The following is an 18,151-nucleotide window of genomic DNA, read 5'->3' on the forward strand; positions in this document are numbered from 1 at the left end:
GGTCTCTTCTAATGCTGAAGGTAAACTTGACTGCACCAACTTTTTTTCCCCTGTTTTTATTTTTGGCTCTGCTGGGTCTTCGTTGCTGGGTGACCTGGACTTTCTCTAGCTGCGGTGAGCAGGGGCTACTCTTCGCTGTGGTACACGGGCTTCTCACTGAGGTGGCTTCTCTTGTTGCGGAGCATAGGCTGTAGGGCACACGGGCTCTAGCAGCTGCGGCTCTTGGACTCCAGAGCACAGACTCAGTAGTTGTGGCACACGGGCTTATTGGCTCAGCAGTATGTGTCATGTTCCTGGACCAGGGATCAAACCCGTGTCCTCTGCATTGGCAGGGATTCTTATCCACTGCACCGCCATGGAAGTTCTGCGTTGATTTCAAGAGAGGATATGTCTGCATGCAATTTTGCTGTTGACTTCCAGCTGATTACATCTGAGCTCCAGTGCCTACAACAGTGCCTGTAACCATCTGATTGCCTAATAAAAATTTTTGTGTTTAAAGTGTTCAAGGGTATTTTGAATATAGACAGTTCTTATTAAATCTTTTGATTTTAGAGCCTAACCTGTTGGTAAAATGTAAGTTCTGTGTAAAATATCAGCAAATTTTACAAATTTGCAAGCTGTCACGTGCTATAGAAATTCAAGTTGTTTTTACTATAAGATTCTCCAGCTGAACAGGAATTGCTGCCTGTTTTTTAGTAATAGTGACAACAGTAATAAGGACCAATTCCCAGGCTAGGGGATTTAAACAAAAGTTAACTGTGGCAAAATACATACAATATAAACTTTATAACCATAACCATTTTAAGTGTGTAGTTCAGTAATGTTAAGTATATTCACAAGGTTATGAGACCAATCTCCAGGATTTGTTTTATCTGCAAAATTGAAACTCTGTACCTATTAAACAACAAGTGCCCATTTCTTCCTCTTAGCTCCTGACAGCCATTATTGTGTCTTCTGTTTCTATGAGTTAGACTACTCCAGGTACCTTATGTAAGTAGAATCACACAGTACTGGTCTTTGTGTGATGGACTTATTTCACTTAGCATATGTCCTCAAAGTTCAGTCATGCTGGAGCATGTAGGAGAATGTCCTTCCTTTTTACAGGCTGAATAATATTCCATGGATGTATATACCACATTTTGCTTATCTATTCATCCAATGATACAGACACTTGGGTTGCTTCCATGTTTAAGCTGTAGTGAATAATGCTGCTTTTGAACACAAAAATCTCTTCAAGAGCCCACTTTCAATTGTTATGGGTATATCCCCAGAAGTGGTGTTGTTGTATCATGTGGCAATACCATTTTGAATTTTTTGAGCTATCACTAAGCATACTGCTTTTCATAGCCGCTGTACCATTTTATACTCCCAGCAATATTGCACAGGGTTCCAGTTTCTCCACATCTTCATCATTGTACATTACTATTTTGTTTTGTTTTGTTTTTAGTAGCAGCCATCTTAACGGGAGTGAGACGGCTTGGAGATTTTTAATACCAAAGTCATACCCATCATTTCTGTAAAGTTTACTATAATTATATATGGTAGAAAAATTATTTAGCCTAAGGGGGAAAAAAGACATATAACTGGATTTTCTTCAGCATTAGTTTTGGAAATACTACAAAATTACAATGTGACATTTTTAGAGAACGTAACTTGAAATTGACGGGTATTTCAATTTTTCTCTGTTTTTATGATACCTCATCTTTACTCACCATGTCACTTTCCAATTCCATCATTTTCTGGTGCAGGGCAGCCTCTGCTCCTTCAATTTGCTGGATCCACTATGGAGTAAAGCAGACACAGGGTTTGACATGACTGCTTGATGTTGTCTAGATGGTACTATCTCCTGAGCTGCCGATTTTTCTGAAGTTCTTAGTCTACTAAGGGCATTTTATCTTGGTGCATTTTATCTCTTAGCTCAGAAACAAGTTTATAATTTCCCACTCATCCATTAATTCACTATTCATTCAACAAATGCCTTCACTGTTATCCACCATGTGTCAGGCAATGTGCTAGGTACCAGGGATGTGAGGGTGAATAAGAAATACATAATTTGCCCTCATTGGAGATTGCCATGAGAGGCTTTCTTGGAAATGACATTGCACTGAAGTGTAAAAAATGAGTCAGTGATGACCAGGCAAAAGTGAGGGGCAAGTTCCAAGCTGAAGGTATGTCTAATTCGCTATGACTGGAGGGAGCACAAAGAGCGAAAGAACAACAGGTGAGATGGAGAAATGGCAATTTTTCAGTATATGAAACTGATCACAGCTACATGTTGAAGAAGAATAATTTTGTTGAGTACAGGCACATTTTAAATCACACAGAGAATTTACTTTCTTAATACTTAGAATATATTGTTCTAAGTATTAGAACATCAACATTAGATGGCATTAATATTAGCGCTGATCAACACCCTGAATAAATTCAGACTTCAAATAATAAAGTGTGACCCTACCACATATATGGTTTCAGAGAATAAATTATTATAATGGGTCTTTACGAAATTAACCAACAGTTTGTCCCCCAGGGAGGCAACCCGGCAAAATAATTAAGTGTGTGGGTCCTAGAGGTCAACTTCGTTGTTACTCAGTCGCTAAGTCATGACAGATGCTTTGCAACCCCATGAACTGCTGGGCCACCCTGTCGGCCTCCCTGTCCTTCACCATCTCCCAGGAGTCTGCACAAACTCATGTCCATTGAGTTGGTGATGCCATCTAGCCATCTCATTCTCTGTCATCCCCTTCTCCTCTTGCCTTCAATCTTTCCCAGCTACCTTGGGTCTAATCCCAATCTTAGCTTTTCACAGCTGTGTGGGTTTGAAACATTACCTGGTTACTCTAAGTCTCAACTTTCTTATCTGTGAAATTAGATTAATAATAATGTGAAGTGTAAAGAAGATAATTAACCTAAGGCCCCATTCACAGTGTATTGCATCTACTAGGTACTCAACGGGATTCTAGTTTTTTTTGGTTAACATTCATTTTTATACTTCTGCACTGTTAGAAATTTGCCTCACTACTAGCTATTTTTTCTTGGTTTGTTTGTGATAAATTATGTGGTGTACTGAACATTTTTCTATATATTAAAGCCTTGATATTCACAAGGGGCTGCCACTAACAGCTGTTTGGCTGTAAGGAGCATGGGGAAATACAAAAAGACATGGGAGACTGGAGAGATGCTAGTCTCTCAGCTCTGGAACATACACAGAACTTCCCTCATGAAACAAATTTCAGTCCAAAGTCATGGGTTTCTTGTACACAGCCTCATATTGCAATTGTGTACCACCCAGTTTTATTAAAATGCTCCCTCTGGCTTGCTACCCACTTACACTGAGAAACAAATTCTCTTGTACATCATGTTTTTAAGAGAACTGTCAAATGAAGTAGTCTCTGCCTTTCATAGAAAATTCCCCAAGTTTTCTTTGCAGTCCTAAACTAAAGTGACTTTTCTTGCAATAAAGAAAAGCCCTTTATGATCCCAACTGGATGAGATGCTCTGGTTATCACTGTCCAATAAATGTAGCAGAACTGGTGGTAAGACGGTGTTTTCTTTATTATTGTATCACAAGAACAATGTCTTCATGAATTCACTTATTCAGTAAATGCTGACTGATCTCTTACTAAATATGCTGGGCTGGGAAACTAGGAAAACAAAGAGTGAAAAACAGAATCCAGAGTTGCCTCGTGGAACTCATAATCTAGTGAACAACAGCATAAATTAAAGTTTTAAAAAAGGTGTTTGTGTTACAGTTGTTAAAATCCAGGGTAACAGAAGCACAGGTCACTGTAGGAACACAGAGAAAGAAGACCTAACTAGACTTGGGTGAGTAGGAAGGCTTCCCCATGTATGGGAGGGTCTGATGATTAATATTTAGCCAGACAAAGGTAAAAAAGGGAAGAAGGGAAAGCTTGACAAAACCAATTGTATAAAGGACCAAGGGGTAGAAATACGTATAGGTAGACAGAAAGAGTTAAAGAACAAATTCCAGATATTTCCCATGAAATACTTCAGGATGTATCCCTAACACTTTGGGTCTTAAAAAAGAATACAACCACAAGGCCATTTCCATACTGCAAACTTAACATTAATTCCTTTTATCATCTGGTACCTGGTCCATATTAAAACTTCCCTAGTTGTCAGCAAAACGATGCTTTTTTCACACTTGGTTTGCTTGAATCAGATGTAAAAAAGGACTGTTTCAATATTTCTTAAGTACCTTTTTATGTTATAGAAATTTTTCTACCCCTGCCATTTTTTTCTTGATGTCATTATTTTGTTTGAGTAACTAAACTAGATTGGTGCAAGGTGAATGCTTGCTCATGGTTTCATTTAATTTACAACATGATTCTTATGCATTTATGAAATTAAAAAAAACCATCTCGAGGAACTTATACAACAGTTCTCACTTTATCCAACTGTGTGCACCAGTTAACTATGTGCTGATTTTCAAGGCACCCAGAATATAGCCAGTTACCAGGCTTCTTGACTTGGCTCTTTCCTTTTTTCTCTCCTTTGCATTTACCAGATGTAAACACAAGGGGGCAAGAGAACGCTCAGCGCTGCCCGCCTGACAGTTCCCAAGTTAACATTTTCTGAATGAGGCTGCAGGGAGCCACCACCAAGTTACAAAATCAGTTGGAACAACTGGTTTATGTACACATCCAAGGAAAAACCCGTAGAAAGAGCCATGCTGCTCCAATTTTCCATCTCTTAACGAAAACTTCTTCTTTATTGGTTTCCCAGCTTGGTAAAACAATGGCTTCAGTTATGTAATCCAGGTTTTGCATTTTCACGTAAGTATATTTTCAAGAGGCTTCAAAGTACCCACCCCAAATCAGTGTGTAGACTCTTATTTTGTATATTCTCATTCTAGCTGGATTAAGAATAAAATATTTATTAGGTATTCAATAATGCAAAATCAAGTGCAAAGAGAATGTCCTTCAACCCCAGGCGTTGTCAGACACTGAGATGATTTGAATGTTAGTACAATTTATTACCTTTTCTGCCAGGGACAGCACAGTGCTGGCCTGAATTATAGCCACTTGCTCTTCATTTCTTAAATTCTGTGCGGGGTTAGGGGGAGAGAAAGAAAATAAGCTGAAGACGACATTTACACTGTTAGAAAATACTACCTAACTTGCCTGCCACATATACATGCATGGAACATTCACAGTCTATCCTATTTAGTAATAATTCCTAACAAAGAGTTCATTCAAAACCTGTAAAAAGTACATTAAATGTGATGCTTTTATATCTCTCTAGTCCTGACTTGATTTTATGTTTCACTGTAAACATACTTCATTAACAGTCATAAGAAAAGAAGAAACCAAAATGAAATAAATCTTCTTCATAGCAGTTTGATATGATTTAATTGATTTTGTTCTCTGCTTTGATAATTTTTCAAGGGAAAAAAATAGCATGACTATTTCAACCTATATGCGTCATTCATCGAGTGTCTCAATGAATGGTCCTCCCACTGAATTAATATGCCTTGACCCTGTCAGGAAGGTGTTTTAGAAAGAAAAAGGATTGTAGTTTCCTGGTACATTTTTATGGGGCTGCCACCAACCCTACTATTTAGCAGTATTTGCAACTGCATGACTGATTAATTTTATGGCGGATGCCTCCCAGCAACAGTTAGAAGGTAATTAGCTTTAATCACCGCTGATGTCGTCGGCATGCCAACCTGAAACCTGCCCAAGAAAAGCATCTTCTGCGTTTCCACTTCTGCCACTACCTTGCAGAGACCCTTATAATCCTTAAACCGAGTGGCCTGATAAGTTGTTGATTCTCTTCCAGAATTCATAAGCTTAAGCGAACCTGGAGTCTGATTTGTCACTATTTTTTTTAAGTTTTTTTCAATTTAGGTACGTATGTAAGAATGCATGTATTTCAAGTAGAGTTGATTTACAATGTTGTGTTAGTTTCAGGTGCACAGCACAGTGACTTAGTTATATATATTCTTTTTCAGATTCTTTTCCCTTTTAGGTTATTACAAATTACTGAGTAGAGTTCTCGTCACTTGCTCTTATTTTACGCATGATGCATTGGCAAGTATTTCTTGCTTCTCTTTAGACAAATTCATATTTCTACTGCACTTTATTCATTACTTACCCCATTATCACCCAAGATATCAAGCTGCTTTATGAGATCAGGGATATTCACATCCTGCAAAATCAAGGAGTTGCATTCAAGTCAAAGGCGCAAGAGTGGCTTAACCATTCTATCAGTGCCCTAACCTTAATGAGAGAGGACATTTTAAAGCCTGTACCTCCTTGAGCTGTTTTCAATCAGTCACAACTGGTTTTACATTTCCACTCTGCTTCTTATGAGCTGTGTGAACCTGGCAAAACTCCTTAACAATGCATTTTCAATTCAGCCCATTGCAAAATGGAGATAAATACTTCCTTCTCCTTCACAGGCTGATTTGAGGATAAAGAGACTGTATATAAAAGGGTCTAGGATGTATAAGAACTCAAAATTTTCTCAGTAAATTTTTTTCTCATGATTACTGAAACTTTGTTCTGACTGTGGTAGATTTCAAATATAAAGAAAAGTAACAGTAATAAATTTAAATAACCAGTCAATTTCACTCTAATGGGATCTGACCTGGTTGAGATTTTGACAGCTGCATAGAAAACTATAGTGTAGTTTCATTTTTTGGGTATTTAGTATTAATTCCATTTATGGGAAACAGCTTGTTTTTATTATATCGCCCCACCCCAGTCAGTTTGAAGCAACTGCACCATTTAAAGTGCTGTTGGGTATAAATTACATACGTTGGATTAGATTGTCTGTAATTTATTTAAAAACAAAACATCTAAGGAAAAGACAAGGTGAAGTGCTTCTCATTTAGAGTTGAATCAAAAAATTGCTTTGGTTTACAAATTTTCATGTAGGCCAGAAGTTTAAACAATATGAGAATGGTTTACGATAGAAGTCAAGGAAGTACAATTTTCTACCTGATTTCCCCATTAGTACCACTTTCTCCTCTTCCTTATGTTCAGATAACACTATGTGTGTGTGTGTGTGCTAAGTCGCTTCAGTCGTGTCTGATTCTTTGTGACCCTATAGACCGAAGGCTTCCAGGCTCCTCTGTCCATGGGATTCTCCAGGCAAGAGTACGGAGTGGGTTGCCATGCCCTCCTCCAGGGGATCTTCCCAACCCAATCATATCCAAATCTCTTTAAGTCTCCTGCATTGGCAGGCGGGTTCTTTACTACTAGCACCACTTGGGAAGCCCAGAGAAAACAGTATAGCAGATCCCTATTGGCAGAAATACAAAAGTCTAGCTCAGTCTCAGAGGTAAAGAGAAGGCAACTAAAGCAGGTATATTTGGCAGTCAGAGTGGGAGCAGGAGGGGCCGTGCAGAAGGCACGAGCAGGAGGGCTCCTAGCCTTACATCTGGAACAGACAGTTGCTATGTGATTTTGTCACATGCAAGGACAATATATTTTCCAGGAGACGGAGCCACTTCCACTAGACCTTAACATTTAAAATGTATTCCAATATCACTAAAAATAAAATTATATACTATGTCTAAGTGAACAACATGTTATAATCCCTAAAACCTTCCAAAAGGGAGTGTGTCAGTTGCTCAGTCGTGTCTGACTCTTTGCGACCCCCCCATGGATTGTAGCCCGCCAGGCTCCTCCGTCAGTGGGATTTCCCAGGCAAGAATACTGGAGTGGGTAGTCATTCCCTTCTCTTGGGGATCTCCCCCCACCCCAGGAATCAAACCTGGGTTTCCTGCATTGCAGGCACATTCTTTACTGTCTGAGCCACCAGGGAAACCCCAAAGGGAAATCCTACCTAAAACACTCACAACAAAAGAGATGGTGGTGAGATGATTTCTAGATTTCTTCTAATACTGAAATTCCAAGATAATGAATTCCACAGCCATCAGAACAGCACAACAAATATCTTTTGATCTGGCATGCTTGAAATATGTTTCTTCAAGCACTGAATTTATTTAATATTTCCTCTAGATAATCAAGGGTAATTATCTTTACACATATTTTGATTCTATATCACTCTTTTTAAAATAATCATTGCTTCCTATTTTTTTTTGCTGTTACCATTCATATATCTGTCACACATTTATTTGTGTACATTCTGTTAATTCTCCCATAGACGTGACTATTTTCAGTTCCTACATGGTTTGTATCAAAATGACACCCAGTGACTGAAAGACCAAACGGTGACCAGCAACCTCCCCTTTTCCAATTCCCAGATCTTCTACTGTCCACAACACACACAAGGAAATGTCTGCCTACCTTGACACCTTCTTTCATACAGTAGATCTGGAGAGCACTCACACCATCTGAGAATGGGTGAATTTGTAGATTAAATGGAGGGGATCGTCTCTCTCTTTCCTTGAAATACAGTGAAGAATATATAGGAATTGAAAAAAAAAAAGCAACAACCGATTAATCACTAAACCGGTTATCTGTGTTCTCTATGCTATTTCATCAGTTTATCAATATGCCATTTGGCAAAAAAAAAAAAAGAAAAAAGAAAAAGGAAATTGAACTCAAGATGTTCATGCTTGAATGTAATGGAAAATAACTGATTATCACCGTGTCATCCAGGTTTGCAAATTTTTTGATCAGGGAAATGTGGGAAGTGGAGTTCCATTTTAAACTGTATGAATACTTAGAGCTTTCAGGTGTCACAAAGAATCTTCTGACCATGAAACTTTATGGCAGCTCAGGGCCTTTTGCATATTCAGTTCACTCAAGCTTGATGAGTATGATAAGTGGGCTACCAAAATGACTTACTTCTTTCCTGAAGCATACCAACTGCAAACTCTATTCAAACCTAATGTTTGATATTATTCAAACCTAATGTGAAATATCTTCAAGAAGAAATTCCTGGCAAAATAACAAAGAAATCAAATGGGAAATCTTCTTATCCTTTACATATCAGCATACTTCAACCAGACCCTTAGCCAGATTCTGCATGATACAATCAGAATATGATTTGATTATGTTTTACTTTAAAAATATAGACTCTGGGCAGAAGATAGGATTAGTGAAATAGAAGACAGAATGGTAGAAATAAATGAATCAGAGAGGAACCAAGAAAAACGAATTAAAAGAAATGAGGACAATCTCAGAAACCTCTAGGACGATCTGAAACGCTTCAACATTCGAATTATAGGAGTCCCAGAAGAAGAAGACAAAAAGAAAGACCATGAGAAAATCCTTGAGGAGATAATAGTTGAAAACTTCCCTAAAATGGGGAAGGAAATAATCACCCAAGTCCAAGAAACACAGAGAGTTCCAAATAGGATAAACCCAAGGTGAAACACCCCAAGACACATATTAATCAAATTAACAAAGATCAAACACAAAGAACAAATATTAAAAGCAGCAAGGGAAAAACAACAAATAACACACAAGGGGATTCCCATAAGGATAACAGCTGATCTTTCAATAGAAACTCTTCAGGCCAGGAGGGAATGGCAAGACATACTTAAAGTGATGAAAGACAATAACCTACAGCCCAGATTACTGTACCCAGCAAGGATCTCATTCAAATACGAAGGAGAAATCAAAAGCTTTACAGACAAGCAAAAGCTGAGAGAATTCAGCACCTCCAAACCAGCTCTCCAACAAATTCTAAAGGATATTCTCTAGACAGGAAACACGAAAGGGTGTATAAACCCGAACCCAAAACAATAAAGTAAATGGTAACAGGATCATACTTATCAATAATTACCTTAAACGTAAATGGGTTGAATGCCCCATCCAAAAGGCAAAGACTGGCAGAATGGATACAAAAATAAGACCCCTCTATATGCTGCTTACAAGAGACCCACCTCAAAACAAGGGACGCATACAGACTGAAAGTGAAGGGCTGGAAAAGATATACCATGCAAATAGAGACCAAAAGAAAGCAGGAGTGGCAATACTCATTTCCGATAAAATAGACTTTAAAACAAAGGCTGTGAAAAGAGATAAAGAAGGCCACTACATAATGATCAAAGGATCAATCCAAGAAGAAGATATAACAATTATAAGTATATATGCACCCAATATAGGAGCACTGCAATATGTAAGACAAATGCTAACAAGTATGAAAGGGGAAATCAACAATAACACAATAATAGAGGGAGACTTTAATACCCCACTCACACCTATGGACAGATCAACTAAACAGAAAATCAACAAAGAAACGCAAACTTTAAATGATACATTAGACCGGTTAGACCTAATTGATATCTATAGGACATTTCACCCCAAAACAATGAATTTCACCTTTTTCTCAAGTGCTCATGGAACCTTCTCCAGGATAGATCACATCCTGGGCCATAAATCTAAACTTGATAAATTCAAAAAAATCGAAATCATTCCAAGCATCTTTTCTGACCATAATGCATTAAGATTAGATCTTAATTACAGGAGAAAAACTATCAAAAATTCCAACATATGGAGGTTGAACAACACACTTCTGAATAACCAACAAATCACAGAAGAAATCAAAAAGAAATCAAAATATGCATAGAAACTAATGAAAATGAAAACACAACAACCCAAAACCTGTGGGACACTATAAAAGCAGTGCTAAGAGGAAAGTTCATAGCAATACAGGCATACCTCAAGAAACAAGAAAAAAGTCAAATAAATAATCTAACTCTACACCTAAAGCAACTAGAAAAGGAAGAATTGGAGAACCCCAGAGTTAGTAGAAGGAAAGAAATCTTAAAAATTAGGGCTGAAAGAAATGCAAAAGAAACAGAAGAGACCATAGTAAAAATCAACAAAGCCAAAAGCTGGTTCTTTGAAAGGATAAATAAAATTGACAAACCATTAGCCAGACTCATCAAGAAACAAAGAGAGAAAAATCAAATCAATAAAATTAGAAATGAAAATGGAGAGATCACAACAGACAACACAGAAATACAAAGGATCATAAGAGACTACTATCAGCAGTTATATGCCAATAAAATGGACAACATGGAAGAAATGGACAAATTCTTAGAAAAGTACAACTTTCCAAAACTGAACCAGGAAGAAATAGAAAATGTTAACAGACCCATCACAAGCATGGAAATTGAAACTGTAATCAGAAATCTTCCAGCAAACAAAAGCCCAGGTCCAGATGGCTTCACAGCTGAATTCTACCAAAAATTTCGAGAAGAGCTAACACCTATCCTCCTCAAACTCTTCCAGAAAATGGCAGAGGAAGGTAAACTTCCAAACTCATTCTATGAGGCCACCATCACCCTAATACCAAAACCTGGCAAAGATACTACAAAAAAAGAAAACTACAGGCCAATATCACTGATGAACATAGATGCAAAAATCCTCAACAAAATTCTAGCAATCAGAATCCAACAACACATTAAAAAGATCATACACCATGACCAAGTGGGCTTTATCCCAGGGATGCAAGGATTCTTCAATATCCGCAAATCAATCAATGTAATTCACCACATTAACAAATTGAAAAATAAAAACCACATGATTATCTCAATAGATGCAGAGAAGGTCTTTGACAAAATTCAACATCCATTTATGATAAAAACTCTCCAGAAAGCAGGAATAGAAGGAACATACCTCAACATAATAAAAGCTATATATGACAAACCCACAGCAAACATTATCCACAATGGTGAAAAATTGAAAGCATTTCCCCTAAAGTCAGGAACAAGACAAGGGTGCCCACTTTCACCGCTACTATTCAACATAGTTCTGGAAGTTTTGGCCACAGCAATCAGAGCAGAAAAAGAAATAAAAGGAATCCAAATTGGAAAAGAAGAAGTAAAACTCTCACTGTTTGCAGATGACATGATCCTCTACATAGAAAACCCTAAAGACTCCACCAGAAAATTACTAGAGCCAATCAATGAATATAGTAAAGTTGCAGGATATAAAATCAACACACAGAAATCCCTTGCATTCCTATACACTAATAATGAGAAAGTAGAAAAAGAAATTAAGGAAACAATTCCATTCACCATTGCAACGAAAAGAATAAAATACTTAGGAATATATCTACCTAAAGAAACTAAAGACCTATACATAGAAAACTATGAAACACTGGCGAAAGAAATCAAAGAGGACACTAATAGATGGAGAAATATACCATGTTCATGGATTGGAAGAATCAATATAGTGAAAATGAGTATACTACCCAAAGCAATTTACAAATTCAACACAATCCCTATTAAGCTACCAGCCATATTTTTCACAGAACTAGAACAAATAATTTCAAGATTTGTATGGAAATACAAAAAACCTCAAATAGCCAAAGCAATCTTGAGAAAGAAGAATGGAACTGGAGGAATCAACTTGCCTGACTTCAGGCTCTACTACAAAGCCACAGTCATCAAGACAGTATGGTACTGGCACAAAGACAGAAATATAGATCAATGGAACAAAATAGAAAGCCCAGAGATAAATCCACACACATATGGACACCTTATCTTTGACAAAGGAGGCAAGAATATACAATGGAGTAAAGACAATCTCTTTAACAAGTGGTGCTGGGAAAACTGGTCAACCACTTGTAAAAGAATGAAACTAGATCACTTTCTAACACCATACACAAAAATAAACTCAAAGATTAAAGATCTAAATGTAAGACCAGAAACTATAAAACTCCTAGAGGAGAACATAGGCAAAACACTCTCAGACATAAATCACAGCAGGATCCTCTATGATCCACCTCCCAGAATTCTGGAAATAAAAGCAAAAATAAACAAATGGGATCTAATTAAAATTAAAAGCTTCTGCACAACAAAGGAAAATATAAGCAAAGTGAAAAGACAGTCTTCTGAAAGGGAGAAAATAATAGCAAATGAAGCAACTGACAAACAACTAATCTCAAAAATATACAAGCAACTTATGCAGCTCAATTCCAGAAAAATAAACGACCCAATCAAAAAATGGGCCAAAGAACTAAATAGACATTTCTCCAAAGAAGACATATGGATGGCTAACAAACACATGAAAAGATGCTCAACATCAATCATTATTAGAGAAATGCAAATCAAAACCACAATGAGGTACCACTTCACACCAATCAGAATGTCTGCAATCCAAAAATCTGCAAGCAATAAATGCTGGAGGGGGTGTGGAGAAAAGGGAACCCTCCTACACTGTTGGTGGGAATGCAAACTGGTACAGCCACTTTGGAGAACAGTGTGGAGATTCCTTAAAAAATTGCAAATAGAACTACCTTATGACCCAGCAATCCCACTGCTGGGCATACACACTGAGGAAACCAGAATTGAAAGAGACACATGTACCCCAATGTTCATTGCAGCACTGTTTATAATAGCCAGGACATGGAAACAACCTAGATGTCCATCAGCAGATGAATGGATAAGAAAGCTGTGGTACATATACACAATGGAGTATTACTCAGCTGTTAAAAAGAATTCATTTGAATCAGTTCTGATGAGATGGATGAAACTGGAGCCGATTATACAGAGTGAAGTAAGCCAGAAAGAAAAACACCAATACAGTATACTAACACATATATATGGAATTTAGAAAGATGGCAATGACGACCCTGTATGCAAGACAGCAAAAAAGACACAGATGTGTATAACAGACTTTTGGACTCAGAGGGAGAGGGAGAGGGTGGGATGATTTGGGAGAATGACATTCTAACATGTATACTATCATGTAAGAATCAAATCGCCAGTCTATGTCCGACGCATGATACAGCATGCTTGGGGCTGGTGCATGGTGATGACCCAGAGAGATGTTATGGGGAGGGAGGTGGGAGGGGGGTTCATGTTTGGGAACGCATGTACACCCGTGGTGGATTCATGTCAATGTATGGCAAAACCAATACAGTATTGTAAATTAAAATAAAGTAAAAAAAAATATAAATAAATAAATAATAAAAATAAAATAAAATAAAATAAAAATATAGACTCTGAAACTTAAGTTAACCAGAGAATTTCCTAAAACAAATTACCTTGCTTCTTAGCCTTTTGCATAATGCATTACAGAATAAAAAGTTTACTTACAAATTCAAGAGTCTAACAATAAAATACTTTTGTAATAGTATATTTTGAAATATAATTTGAAATATATAAAAGAAAATTTTTTGAGTCAGAATTCAATGGAGAATAGAAATGATTATGTTAAAGAAATGAAATATTTATGAAGTTTGAAATCTACTTGCTGCTAAGTCGCTTCAGTCGCGTCCGACTCTGTGCGACCCCAGAGATGGCAGCCCACCAGGCTCCCCTGTCCCTGGGATTCTTCAGGCAAGAACACTGGAGTGGGTTACCATTTCCTTCTCCAACGCATGAAAGTGAAAGTGAAGTTGCTCAGTTGTGTCGTGACCCCATGGACTGCAGCCTACTAGGCTCCTCTGCCTATGGGATTTTCCAGGCCAGAGTATTGGAGTGGGTTGCCATAAAAATTATTCATTAGTCTTTTTCATAAAGGCAGACAATTCTGAGTTGCATCAGTGTTTCACCACTGAATAGTCACAGGAGTTGGGCAAGTTATTTAACCTCAGTTGCCTCATCAATCAAATCTTGGTTGTGGCTGTGAGGTCCAGGGTGTGTATGTATCTGAAATGCTTAATTCGGCACCTCACACCTAGAGTGGGATCAGTGTATGTTAATTGTCATGATTATTTTTATCATCATCATCAGTTCCTTACTTCTAGTTCTAGGTTTCGAAACTCCAGCAGCTCATTCTGGTCTCTGGCATCCTGTAGTTCCTGTTGGAGACGGTGATTTTCTGCCTCTTGTTTTTCTATCTAATAAAGTAAATCCTCAAGTTAGGTGGACATTGCAAAAAAGCATCTACAACTTTGCAAAGCAAGCATGGACAGCATTCATTTACTCAGTGAATAAAGCATCTAGATCATGAAGAAAAAATCCCAAGTACATGTGAATAAAATAAATCTTTGGCTTTCCTTCTAGTTACCCTTTGGTTGAATTGTTTGGGTCATAGAGGAAAATGCTGGAGGATACTCCATTCATTGAAATCAAGTCTAGGGACCCTGTGAAAAATGAATCTGTCCCATGTGGTCAGGGACAGCATTCAAGAACTAGATTATATGATGCAAACAATGGAGACTGACACCTCTTATTTCTGGAGTTACAGGTTGCTGAAGAAATATTTTTTATAAAACAGCTCTGATTCTACACAACACTTTGTTGAATTCTAGTTACCTTCAGAATTAAGCCAAAGTCTCAATATGGAAATAAAAAACTTTAATAATGTGCTCATCATATTTAGGTGTTATCACTGTTTGTCTACATACATACACACACTCACTCACATGCGATTACATGCACTTGGATCTAGAAACCCAGATCTACCCTATGGTCTGATTACTCCAGGAGCTCAGTCGGCCCATCTCGGCCTGAAAAGGGCTCTCCCATTTCCTTTTCTATGTGAGGACATCCTACACTTCCATGACATCTCCTACCATAAGAGGCTTCCCCTAGCTCCTCAATCCAAAAGGACACCTCTCCGTTCTGTTTTCCCACAGGGTTTTCCTGTAGGATGTCTAGTATAACCTGATGAAGTATGCCATTAAGCTTGTGTACAAACCTGCCTTGCCCTGCATATATACTGTATATATACACAGAACCCATGTGCACAAGGCATCAGAACATTCTCATGGTCTGCAATCGGTTTGGCGCTGCCTTCAATATTAGCTGTGTGAGTGGGCCTTCTGTGCGGTAACTGTTTAAAATCTTGAATTTAGAAATAAAAAATCAAGGGCTTTTTAATCTAGAGCAAATCTTACGTTCTCAAGCATAAACACTTGAAGTAGAGTGTTTAGTTTTATTGTTGCTTTGGTTTTCTTTTACTCTTGGAAGGCTGAGCTCAAAAATTCCCTTTATAGACCAAAGGAAATCAGACAGACATAATGGGAGCTTTTTTTTAGATGATAAACAGTGTGATAACACTTATTACTGGGCATCTCAGAGACTACTAAAATTCTCTTTTCACTTAGCCTCCTGATATAGAAAAATAAATATAGGGGGAAGTGAGATACTATATGACATTAATTTATGTAGTCAACCAAGTTTTTTACACTAGATTTTTGTGGTTTAATAAACATTTGAAAGTTTTTATAAGTTGACTATTTCCTAGAGTCTTGGATTGAGATCAGAGATGGGATATTTGGGGAAATTCCTGGATCTGGTGCGTAGCACTAGCCATTATATTAATGGTTCACAGGTGGCTGCAATTGAAAAACGAGGGCCAGTGTCCATAAAGTTTCTTTACAGGGATCATTAACCTTTCTGAGAGTACCAGTCCTCAATCCTGGAATACCTACCCTACATCTATACATCAGCTCTGTCTCTTATCATGCAGAAAGTGAGACACGACCAGCGGGAAGGGAGGACAACCATCTTCTTTCCCTTACCATGCTTACCAGGGTGTTGCAGTTCATTTTCATTACTTGTCAAGGCCAGTGAATATTGGTAGAAACAATTCTAAAATAATTTTTACATAATTCTGTGTCACCCTTCAGAATTACTTCCCTTACTCACATGGTCTTTCTCTTTTTGTCAAGAATAATATAAGGTTATTTTGTAATCACTTCACGTAATCAAAGGCAAATGTTAATACCAAAGGAAAAGCCATGTTTGAATGTAAAATGATCTCTGTTGTATTTCGCTGCCCCAAATAAAAAGCCTACGTTCAGCTAACCCAAATAAATTCTATCTATTGGGCCAAAACCATGCCTCTATATCTTGATTTGTTGAACAACCTCCGGGACACGCTCCTTTATGCTTTGGATGTATCTTTTGAAATGTTCTTTCATAAAATAAATACATAAATAAGCAGCCAAGATTAGCAAAAAGTTAACAGTGAGAACCCAGTCAAGGCTAGGTTGCAGCATGTCTTGGAGTCACTTCCTTGTACAAAATCATCAGTCCTATTCATAAGTGTTCTTGTAGACGGACAACCACATAGGATGTGTGTGCGTATGGGTATATATATATGTACAGTAAATATACAGTATATATATATGCAACAAATCAATAGGTTTCAGGGATCACATCTTTCAAGTTGGCACAATGCCCAGCACAGAGCCATGCACACCACGGGCCACTCAACTGATGGTGATGGCAGTGACAGAGATGCGGTTGGGCACGCAGCAGAGGGGAGCACAGCCGGAAAAGCCTCCCCGTCCCCTAGCCCCTGTGCCACTCCTGAGAGGACCCCCTGCTGCTCCTGGATCTCTCATCAGTCTCTCCTCTGCCCCATTAGGGTGTTGCGCCCCACATACCTTTTCTAAAAGCTCCTGGTTTCTCTTAATGAAAAGTTGTTTATCTTCTACCCAGTGTGAATCCTGTTTGACAAAGAATATCGCGCAGTCAGCATTTCAGAGTGGCACGAAAGAGCATGTGTCGTCAAACCACTTTGCCAGAGCTGTCTTCTCTCCACCCGGTTTGTTTGCCTGCCAGCAACTGGTAAATGTCACTCACCCCAGCCAGCTCCTCATTCTAAGATGTTGGGGCCAAAGTTGCCAGGAAAATTTAACCCCCTTTTCACTGTCACTCGCTAACCCTATCTTTTTCAGTCTGAATAATCCAGGACCAGCCTTCTGGGGACTCAGAAGTGACCACATAGGCAAAAAGTGAAAGGGGTCAGAATGCACACAGGCTAGATACATATGGATGGAAAACATTAAAATGCAGAACCATCAATGTAGCATAAAGGCAAAGAATGCAGCTTGAGGGGCGGGTCTTGGTCTTAGCAGTTCATGATCACTCTAGGCTAAGTGTGCAGCGCTCCTCTTCCTTGGGCATTCTCTCTCTTGCCCAGCCTCATTCGCTCTTGTAGCTGGGTTCACGCTCTGGCCACCAAAACACCAGGGACAGAAACAGAGAGCTCAACATTCGGACACAGTTTGAGGAGATCACTGTGGAGAGCCAAGCAGTGTCCTGAATGGGCACAGGGTGATCTAGTGGAAGGTCAGATTGAATCGTCTGCATCTGCAGAAGTGTGAGCAACCAAATGCCTACCTGCCCTTTCTGAGCCAGAGTCGCTTCCAGATCTTCTATTTTGGCTTTATACCTTAGCACCTCGGCCTGGAGTTGTTCTTGAGCCTAGCGAAATCAAAATTCCAGAACTCAGTAAGTAAAATGGCAGTTCTACATTTTTTCTTCCCGTCATGTTCCCTGATTAGAACTCAACAATGA

At 38.3% G+C, this 18,151-nt stretch overlaps 1 protein-coding gene across 6 annotated transcripts in view; it reads right to left on the minus strand.

Annotated features, from left to right (window-relative positions):
- The window catches only part of JAKMIP2 (janus kinase and microtubule interacting protein 2), a 200,122-nt gene that overhangs the window by 24,220 nt on the left and 157,751 nt on the right, over positions 1 to 18,151 (minus strand). For 4 of the 6 annotated variants that reach the window (XM_027970375.3, XM_004008935.6, XM_042250622.2 and 1 more), the window contains exons 11-17: positions 17,975 to 18,058; positions 17,236 to 17,298; positions 14,638 to 14,736; positions 8,277 to 8,375; positions 6,115 to 6,168; positions 4,998 to 5,063; positions 1,713 to 1,781 (exon numbers count right to left, since the gene is read on the minus strand). In XM_027970375.3, coding sequence (XP_027826176.1) covers positions 1,713 to 1,781; positions 4,998 to 5,063; positions 6,115 to 6,168; positions 8,277 to 8,375; positions 14,638 to 14,736; positions 17,236 to 17,298; positions 17,975 to 18,058 — 534 coding nt within the window. The remainder of the gene's footprint in view (positions 1 to 1,712; positions 1,782 to 4,997; positions 5,064 to 6,114; positions 6,169 to 8,276; positions 8,376 to 14,637; positions 14,737 to 17,235; positions 17,299 to 17,974; positions 18,059 to 18,151) is intronic. The other 2 variants (XM_060416545.1, XM_004008936.6) reach the window with 1 other exon arrangement.

This window comes from Ovis aries, chromosome 5 (genome assembly GCF_016772045.2).
Source record: "Ovis aries strain OAR_USU_Benz2616 breed Rambouillet chromosome 5, ARS-UI_Ramb_v3.0, whole genome shotgun sequence".
Lineage (NCBI taxonomy): Eukaryota > Metazoa > Chordata > Mammalia > Artiodactyla > Bovidae > Ovis > Ovis aries.